Source organism: Momordica charantia, assembly GCF_013281855.1.
Source record: "Momordica charantia cultivar OHB3-1 chromosome 6 unlocalized genomic scaffold, Mcharantia_2.0 BLBB01000006.1, whole genome shotgun sequence".
NCBI classification, from domain to species: Eukaryota; Viridiplantae; Streptophyta; class Magnoliopsida; order Cucurbitales; family Cucurbitaceae; genus Momordica; species Momordica charantia.
Genome location: NW_028275164.1, coordinates 7,434,021 through 7,443,726, shown reverse-complemented (window position 1 = coordinate 7,443,726; position 9,706 = coordinate 7,434,021). Strand labels below are relative to the sequence as shown.

General features: G+C 36.5%; 1 protein-coding gene across 5 annotated transcripts; it reads left to right on the top strand.

Annotated features, from left to right (window-relative positions):
* Window positions 1-342: 342 nt before the first annotated feature.
* Window positions 343-8,914, top strand: B73 (molybdopterin biosynthesis CNX1 protein / molybdenum cofactor biosynthesis enzyme CNX1 (CNX1)). Of its 5 annotated transcripts, none has more exons than XM_022291910.2 (13): window positions 343-720; window positions 1,051-1,177; window positions 1,548-1,663; window positions 2,763-2,885; window positions 3,034-3,117; window positions 3,448-3,675; window positions 3,761-3,951; window positions 4,080-4,184; window positions 4,320-4,628; window positions 7,106-7,263; window positions 7,373-7,479; window positions 7,599-7,655; window positions 8,488-8,914. In XM_022291910.2, the coding sequence occupies exons 1-13, from the start codon at window positions 535-537 to the stop codon at window positions 8,704-8,706; spliced, it is 2,010 nt and encodes a 669-aa protein (XP_022147602.1). In that variant the 5' UTR covers window positions 343-534; the 3' UTR covers window positions 8,707-8,914. The 5 variants fall into 5 exon arrangements, with proteins under 5 accessions (XP_022147602.1, XP_022147603.1, XP_087981716.1 ...); XM_022291911.2 differs by having other exon boundaries at window positions 347-720; window positions 2,784-2,885; XM_088125590.1 differs by having other exon boundaries at window positions 580-720; window positions 1,032-1,177.
* The last annotated feature ends 792 nt before the right edge of the window (window positions 8,915-9,706 follow it).

Here is a 9,706-nt window from a genome sequence, read left to right as displayed (position 1 = left end):
AGATTGAACATCTGATAGATAAATGATATATATGTTACTAAATTTGAAGCGACACAATATTTTTATAAACAAAATCGAAATTTTATAAATCTATTTAGAAGATTTTGGAATTTAGGACTAAATTTACATATATTTAATCACAAGTTTTTTTTTAATATTTAATCCCAAGTTAGATAGATTTAATGGATAAAACAAACTGGATGAACAGTAAATCATATCAATCGAATGATCATCATCCGAAGAGTGGCGACAATATACGAACAAAATTGTTACTTTCCGACAGAAATTTCGAGAAAGCTCGAAATTTTGTTCACAACCCTAAATTTTGTTCACAAATTTATGGCACCAAATTACATTTACACGGGTAATTGGGGATTTTGACCGATTGATTCCTTGTCAATCATCATCGCTCTTTGAAATGCCGAAGAGTCAAGCCCCCACTGCCACAATTTCGTCAACCCTTTTCATCGAACCCTATAAAAGCCTCCTCCTCGTTCGCTTTGACCCTCTTTCTTCTGATAAACCAGTATTCCAATGGCGGATCATTCTTGTGCTAAATCCTCCGCCATGATCTCCACTGATGAAGCTCTCCGAATTGTGCTAGAAGTCGCTCGACGCCTACCCCCCGTCGCCGTCTCTCTCAACGATGCTCTTGGGAAGGTCTTGGCCCAAGATATTCGTGCTCCTGACCCTTTGCCCCCCTATCCAGCCTCCATTAAGGTACTTCCATAGCCCAGTAAGCTTAATCTTTGTTCATATGGTCTCGATTTTTTACATCGGGCCCTGGATTGTCTCGTTTTCTTAGTTGACCGGAAGAAATTTTGGACTTTGCTTGGTGGGTTTTCTCTGTATTTGGTTTTTTGACTGGATGAAATGAAATGATATCAAATTACTTGGTCGACTCTTGACTGGAAGAAAATGTTTTAGTGGATTTTCCTTTTGATTTAATTTTGTATTGGAAGAAATGAAGTTATTTTAATGTATCATCTATAGAATTCCTTTGAAACGTGATGGCTATACATTCATCGCAGTTGGGAATTTTTCTTGTAGGATGGTTATGCAGTGGTTGCTTCAGATGGGCCTGGGGAGTATCCGGTGATTACAGAATCTAGAGCTGGAAATGATGGGGCTGGTGTGACGGTTACTCCGGGAACTGTTGCTTATGTAACCACTGGAGGTGTTCTTTTTTTCCCCCCTCTTATTTGAGTCGTGACCAAGTTTCCAATTTGTATTTAGCATGTGGTTAATAGGATATATTGCTTAGAGGAATTTTATTTTATTTTATTTTTTCTAAAGTTATACTCATCCCATAGCTGCTCAATATATTCAGAATTGGCTTTCGATTGAACATCGAGCAGTTATGTAGTTAAGTTAATCAGCCATTCTAATTGAAAATTTCAATTTGAATTCTGGTTGATGAATATAAAAACTTAAAACGCGAATGGTCATTTTATTATTTCAACTGTTTTCTTATTTTCTTACTGATTTGACTTTTTTTATTTTTAAATTTTTTCATCCCAATACATTCTCGTTGTTACATCTCTAAGGGCCAATACCTGAGGGTGCTGATGCGGTGGTTCAAGTTGAGGATACTGAGCGAATTGAATCCAAGCGTGTAAAAATAATGGTGAAAACGAGGAAGGGTGCAGATATTCGCCCAGTGGTATTAGTTCATTACTTCTTCAAGTTTTGTACTGGCAATTCATTTATTAAGTAAGAAAATATTATTGAGAGAAGATCAACAGAAATAATTAAAATGGACAAGAATTCATACCATAGTGTCGAGCACAAAGAAGAATTAAGGAATGTAATAACAAATACGATTTTTTCCGATGAGAATACAGTAGAGAATGGAGGATATGATGTGCTCTTTTTGGCAATAAGGCTAGATGGCGGCTTCACTTGGTGAGCTCTTTTTGGTACACTCCTTCAACTTTTTGTAAAATGACTCCTCTTCAATAGATACCAATAGGAGTACTTTTTTATATGCTCCCTTGGTTTTCTTTCCCTATTCTTCTATACTTCCAACATTTCATTGAGAAGTAATGCTTGTCTCAATAATGTATTAGTGATCTTGATCTGTGTGCTTACACTTTTAGCACTTGACTTAATATGAAAAGGATTTGAGTTCCTCTTCCACTTCCCACCCACAGTAAAAGGGTCGCAGGCAACAACCGTCATTACCATTGTGAGCGAAGGCTAAATCTTTTAGCATCACTTTCGATAGAAGATACAACGGAAGAAGAGATAGATTAGAGAAAAGGAGAAAGAATCATTCTTTCTATGTTTCTAAATAGTTAGTTAGTTTTAGTGGCCTAACTTGGAGATTGTTCGAGTGTGCAGTTGAACCAATGGGGCAACAAATTCTTTAGACAATTCCAGATTGACGACTATGTTTTATGGGTGAAGTCTTTAAAGAAGGGTGGATATCCTTGAAACTTGTAATCTAAACTCCATTGGCATTTTTGTAAATTGAACCTCGGATTTTGCTTTGGCATCAACATTTCATCCTACAGTTGCCCATAAAGACTTAAAATTAAAGGTTAGACGTAATTTATTCAGTATTGGAGAGTTGGTGTAATGGGATTCTTCATTACTTTTTACTACACACATCTCATACCATTTAGTGCATTAATTCTCTTGTCAAGAACATTTAAACAAAAAGTTCTTTTTCCTTTGTAGGTATGAGACTTAATTGCAGGAAATTATCTTTACTAAAAGTTTTATTCATGTCTTGTGGGCATTTCTTTACCATTGAATAGCTCATGACACTGCCTTCCCAGGGATGTGATATCGAGAAGGATGCTCTTGTTTTAAAAGCTGGAGATAAAATAGGTGCCTCGGAAATTGGCTTGCTTGCTACTGTGGGTGTCATGACAGTGAAGGTATTATAATTCCTAATATATCTGGTTTCTAGTTTTTATTTATTTTTTGTTAAGAAAATATTTCATTGATGTATGAAAAGCTGGTAGAAAGGTGCTGCTCCAACTCTATTTCCTTTCTGATTTACTGGATTTTAATGTTGTCTTGTAGGTATATCCTACGCCAGTTGTTGGTGTTCTATCTACTGGAGATGAACTTGTAGAGCTACATACTGAGTGTCTAGGTCGTGGGCAGGTATTATGGTACATAACATTGTTGAGATATCTGTATATATGTAAAAATTGTATATGTCTCAACCTTCATACTGGTCCTACGATTTCTCAAAGAGTTCACGTTGTTATCTATACATAGGATTGTTGAATTAAATCAGAAGAAATTTTCTGAAAGAAAAAACGAATCCTTGATTCATAACTCTCATGGTCCATGGCATTAATTAGTTCTAGTGGTATATAGTAAAGTCCATGGTATTGTTTCAACTCTCAACATCCACTACTTTTCATTCAAGGTGTTCGTTCATGTTATTTAGTTTCATAAAGTTCCTATCTAATAAAATAAACTTTGTAGATTAGGGATTCAAACCGTGCTATGTTACTTGCTGCTGCTGTCCAACACCAATGCAAAGTTATCGACCTTGGTATTGCTAGAGATGATGAATGCGAGCTTGAGAAGATCTTGGAAGATGCCTTTTCTGCTGGAGTTAACATCCTTCTAACTTCTGGTGGTGTTTCAATGGGAGATAGGGATTATGTCAAGCCGTTACTTGCTAAGAAAGGAGTTGTATATTTTAATGCGGTTTGTAGATGGTTGCTCAAATGCTTTCACTTAATTGTTCCTCCTCTTTGTAGTTATGGTCATGGAATTGGAAATACCTTTTCAGGTCTTCATGAAACCGGGGAAACCTCTGACTTTTGCAGAGATCAAACCAGATGCAACAGAAAATAAGGAATTGAATCAGATTCTTGCATTTGGGTTGCCTGGAAATCCTGTGAGCTCTTTAGTTTGTTTCCAACTATTTGTAGTCCCTGCCATCCGCCACCTTGGGGGATGGGCAAATCCTCATCTTCTGAGGTAGCTGAAAAATCCTACTGTTTTTCTCTTCTCTCTCTCTTTTTAACCATCCCCCTTCCTATTTTTTTAATTTGTTATATTTGCTTACATGGTAGTACGGTACCTCTGTTTTTCTCTACAAAATGCAGAGTTCAGGTTCGTCTTTCAGAGCCGATAAAGTCAGATCCTATTCGACCACAGTTTCATGGTGCAATTGTCAAATGGAAAGACAATGATGGGTCAGGAAACCCTGGGTAAGTTGTTGGGGTAAATCTTATTACTTGTTCTACGCTTTGAGTCAGTAGGACTCATTGCCTATAGTGCAACATGAGCTTGCAACTTGTTGCATCTTAACTTTCTTGAATTTCCTTCCTTGTCTGGATTTTCAGTTTCTCTGCAGAGGGTACTGGTCAACAGATGAGTAGCAGACTTTTGAATTTGAAATCTGCCAATGCTTTGTTGGAGTTGCCACCAACGGGAAGTATAATAGCTCCTGGCACTTCTGTATCAGCTATCATTATTTCTGATATAAGCAGTATTGCTGGTCGTGCCAACTCTTTTTCATCTGACTTGATAGTTTCCTTAAAAAGTAATATATCGAAAGAAATTACAACCACTCAAGCTCAAGATATCAGGTTTAAAGTAGCTATTCTTACTGTGAGTGATACTGTTGCATCTGGGGCTAATCCTGATCGAAGGTATGGCATTTTACAATATTTTTTCCTCCTTTTTGCGTATTTCTTTTTTCCCTAGTGATCTATATTGGTTCTTTTGCTAGTAGGATTAGGGATTCTAGAGTGGTCTTTTTTGGTGGCACCTCAGATGGTGGAGATTTTTATGACAAGCAAGTTGGTCGAGATTGTTAATTATTAACAATCCTGTTGTTCCTCTCATTCCAAAGAGCCTCCAAGAAGGTTTTAGCATTCCTCAAAAGAACCCTAGATTTACTAATTACTATATAACCACCAACTGAAAGAAAACCTCTGGGAGCTACCAAAAGAAAAGATGTCATTCACGGCAACACCACACTGGGCAGAATTTTTAGACCACGCTAACTGCTAGGCAAAACTCCTTGCAAAGAATATTCTGGCTTCGTCTTGCTAAGCCATAATGATTAAGTAAATAATTGAGGATTTGTAGACTTGGGCTCTGTTTGTTGTTGCTCATCTGGCTCTTTTGCTGGACCTTACGTTTATATTCCTTAATTTTCTCAATGGAAGTTCTATTTCTTATAAAAGATCAACAAATTGAATTATTGAAGGTTGGTATATACATTAATGGTTCATTTCCTAATAAAATATAAAGTCACTCTGTCTCCTATTTGGAAACCCATACAATTAGTAATGTTGTCTTAGTTCTATCTACTAAATCTTTTTTAAAGATTCTTTTTGTTTGAATATTAACCATATTGCCTTGTGGTGGTCATTACTACACAAAAAAGTTTTTGTAATTACAATCTTCTTTTGCTTACTCAAGATTGGAAAACGGTGATTGTATAGAGTTCTGGGGAGGGTTCTCTCTACCCTCCGCCTTTAGGCTGTTCTCCCCCTTTTTTTGTGGGTTCTTTTGATTTGAATACATCTTTGGTTTCTTATCAAAAAAAAAAAAAAAAAAAGTAATGTTGGTGTCCTCTCGATCCATTTCATATCGATGGTAATTGCTCTGCAACAATATTAAGCTGTTTTTCCTCATAGAAGGTATCATGGTAAAATATTTGCATCTGGATACCCCTCTTTGAATGGTTATTTCTTTGAGGCCACTATGTTGATGCTAAATAAAAATGAGCAAAGCTGGTATGGTATTTTTCCCTGTCAAAGAGGAAAGTGGAAGATATTGAATGCTTTGCAACAACACTTATGAAATAACCTAGGATTTCAAATCTTCGACAAATGGATTTGTATATATCATTTGCATAACATTAAAACTAGTGATTTGGAGATACGTTGATGCCACGATCAAACTAATTGAACTAGATGCTTGGCTCTCAACATTTATCAATTCTGTTTCTTTCATTTTGATCTAGATGCTCCGCTCTCAAAATTTCTCTCATTTGTAAGACAACTCCCTAGTTTGGTTCGCTTGTGGGTGTTTTGTTCCCTTTGATTTGTAAAGACAACTATTTATTCAGAGTCCTCGTAACATTAGTTCTCAGTGATGGATGTGATTGGATCCTCTAGTAGCTTTCTTTCTGTGAGATAAAATGGTTTTTGAGGTGGTGGAAGGGGCTTTCTCGCTCTCTATTAACAAGAAGCGGAATGTAGTTTTCCTTGTTGGACCGTTGGTTTTTGTGGCCCGTCCTCTTGCCACGTCAGAGAGGGCATTTTCGGAGAGTTTGACTACTTAGTGGGTTCATGGAGTGGTTGGTTTGGATGTGTGTGTTGCCATTGGATCGTAAAAGGTTTACCTTGCCGAGTCTTTGGGAGGGCTTCCCTGTTCCACAACAACAATTTCCTTCCTATCTTATGCATATTATATACCTAGGGCTGATCCGTAGGAGGTGGAGCACTGGTAAAAGCTTGGAATGTTGGGCTAGACACCAAGTTATGGGCTCCCCCCGCATTTTCTCGAGATTAGGTGTATTAGGGTCTTTGGCATTGGCAGGTGAGGTACCTAATTATGATCCTATCATTTGCTTTCTCATGGAGTTTGCTTTGGAATGGGCTGACTCCCAAGGGATTGGAAAATGGACCACCTCGGTGGGCTCCCAACAACTCGGATATCAGTATACACAGACACTGATATTATCAATTAAGAATTTATTGGGCATAGATGGAAGAAACGTAAACAGAAATCTTTTTGAGGAAAAATTGACTTCGATGGTTTCTTTTCCTGATTCTGTACAGCATAATACAACCTCTTGGTGGTGTTCAAACTAAAAAATATTATTGTGTAACTACAGTCTTCTCATGATTATTAGCGATTGGAAGACCTTGTTTTTGTTGTCTCTTGGACGGGGGCTCTCTCATCCCCCGGCCCCTAGGTTGTTTGCTTCTTGCTTTTATCTGAAAGTCATCGTTACTTATAAGAAAAAATTCAATGGTTCTCTTATTGTTTTACGAAACATAAAAGACACTTGGATGACTCTCTATTATGAATGAAGTCTCTGGATTCTTCTTTATGTTATCACCATCATGCATGAAGCCCTTGACAAAAAGCTTTTCTTTCTTCAACTTAGTGGACCAAGGGCTGTTTCTATTGTCCAAGCCTCATCAGAAAAACTAGGAGGAGCTGAAATTGTTGCAACAGCTTCTGTCTCAGATGATGTCAGTAGAATCCAGGATGTTCTTGTGAGATGGTGTGACATTGATAAAGTAGATCTCATTCTCACACTGGGTAATACTTTTGCTATACTTCATGTTCCTTGGGCACAGGATGGGGCGGGGGGCAATACTTTATCCTGTCTCCTTATATTTTCTCTTCTTGTTAAAATGAATCTGTCTAGGTGGAACTGGATTTTCCCCGAGAGACGTGACGCCCGAAGCAACCAAACCGTTATTGCACAAAGAGACCCCTGGTCTACTATATGTCATGATGCAAGAGAGCCTTAAGGTAAATATTTGGAAGTCTACAAGTCACCCTTTTTGTTACCATTTTGTTTTCTAATTGTTCTGCTATCATACATTTTCTTTATACTTGCTCTTAAGCTAATCTCGAACCTTCCGTGATAGGTAACACCATTTGCCGTGCTCTCACGTTCTGCAGCTGGGATTAGAGGATCAACCTTGGTAATGCCAACGATTTCCTTTTCATATTTCCGCGTAGTACTTTTTTCTGGAAATATGACCTTGAGGAGAAACCGACATTTTAACTGAACCAGCGATAAGTTACAAGAATGCTGTAGGGGATTATGAAAAGAGTACTGCAATTAGGGTTAGTAAGCATAGAATCATAGTTACAAGAGAAGAAAGTGGAGACCAATATGAAGCACAGAAAATCCTACACCCATGACAGAACAAGACCAAATATCTGATGCTCTAAAATTGTAGGAACCCAAATAGGTTACTGAAATGTGCCACCACCAAGCCTCCTTTCCCCCGACCTATTGATGCTTCAAAATATTCTCCGGTTCGTTTTCGAACAAATATTATGTAATATTAATAAGAAACCAGCTTGCCAAAGTAAACAGCATGGCTTTGATCTCAAAATGAATACCAAACAATATTTGCCAAGAATACAAAAGGGAACCAACGATATTTGCTCAAAACCAATAATTGTTAACTGTGATGTTCTTCCAAACGAAGTTGTCGTCTAGAGCGAAATACGAAACCCATTCTAGAATTATCTTTGTTTCTAAGTACCAAATTTTATACCCCATTTCTAGAATTATCTTCCACAATAACTCGTCCCCTTGATTGCCCATAAATCTTTCTTTCAAGCTCCATTTTGCTAGCCTTCCTCCTAATAATCTCCCTTTCACGAATTACTCGAGAATTCATTTAGAATTATATTTATATGGATTTTTACCTCCTCTAACATAAAGTCGTGGATCCACCATTGGTTATCACAAGTACACGACAATGAAAATGAAGTCTTTCTTTCGCATCATTTCTTTTTCAGATTATCAACATGCCCGGGAATCCCAATGCGGTAGCGGAGTGCATGGAGGCCTTGTTGCCAAGCCTTAAACATGCACTGAAGCAGATAAAAGGGGACAAGAGAGAGAAGCATCCTCGTCATGTTCCTCATGCAGAAGCAGCACCTACAAACATTTGGGAGCAGAGTTATAAGCTGGCTTCTGAAGGATTAAAAGAAACTGGGTGTTCCTGTTCTCATTAAAAGACAATGAGAATGTTTCAGCAAAAATCACTGAAACTTGGCAAGTTTTGTTCAATGTTCTACCATTGCTTTTTAACTGTACATCTCAACCCTCAGATTAGGAGCCTTTTGTGACTAATTGCTGCTGCTGAGTGTACTGTCTAAACAGACAAGGCTATGTCTATACTCTCATATGGCATGTCGTATATTATCATTATCATTAGATCTAGTTTCAAATTGTTTATGGTTGCCAACTTGAGCATAACTCGTTAAACTCAAAAAAAAAAAAAAATAATGTTTGTGTTGTGGTTTTTGCTTGATTAAATATGGTCGTAGACTCGTAGTCTTGCAAATTTTCCCTTTTTAAAACTTTTTATCTTGGCTAGGCCTTGTTTGATGGTTTTTTTCTTTAACTAATAATTTTCTTTACTCATCCTTCGAGGTTGAACCTCCCCGATGTTCGAGATTTCAGACTTTAAGTGAAAAATTTAGAACTTGTTTGGTAGCGTTGTTTTTAGTTGTTAGTTTCTTATTTCCAGATTTTAGAAACATAAATAGTTTAGTACCAATTCATGTTTCCTGTTTCTCATTTGTAAGAAACAATTTTTGTAATTGTGTATAAATTTTGGAAGGAAGACAATTAAGTTTATTGTTCTTGTTTTCAAATTTTTTTTAAAATATAAATAAATTGTAAAAGTTTTGAATATTTAATTTAACAAATTAATTTTCATATAAAATTTTTACTATTTTTAATTTAAAATGGTAGAGAGAAACCAAGAAATTATAGAAAACAAAGTTACCAAATCTCTTACTTTTTATTTTTGAAAAGAAACAACACATGAAATGAGAAACAATAAACAAGAATATAACAAAACGATAATAAAAGAACATTTTTTATGCCTCCTGTTTTCTTAGCTTAATTTTTACTTTCTAGACTATAGAAGTCGATTAAATTTTGAAAACTATTTTTTTTAGTACAAAATAAAAAAATGAATCGACAACTAAAATAGAAACTAAAAAA

What these genes read in the sequence shown, in the direction of transcription:
- B73 (XM_022291910.2), top strand. Translation starts at nt 535, where the DNA reads ATGGCGGATCATTCTTGTGCTAAATCCTCCGCCATGATCTCCACTGAT. An exon ending in GATGGGTCAGGAAACCCTGG is followed by an intron (nt 4,185 to 4,319) that starts GTAAGTTGTTGG and finishes CTGGATTTTCAG; the next exon opens with TTTCTCTGCAGAGGGTACTG. An exon ending in AGATCTCATTCTCACACTGG is followed by an intron (nt 7,264 to 7,372) that starts GTAATACTTTTG and finishes GAATCTGTCTAG; the next exon opens with GTGGAACTGGATTTTCCCCG.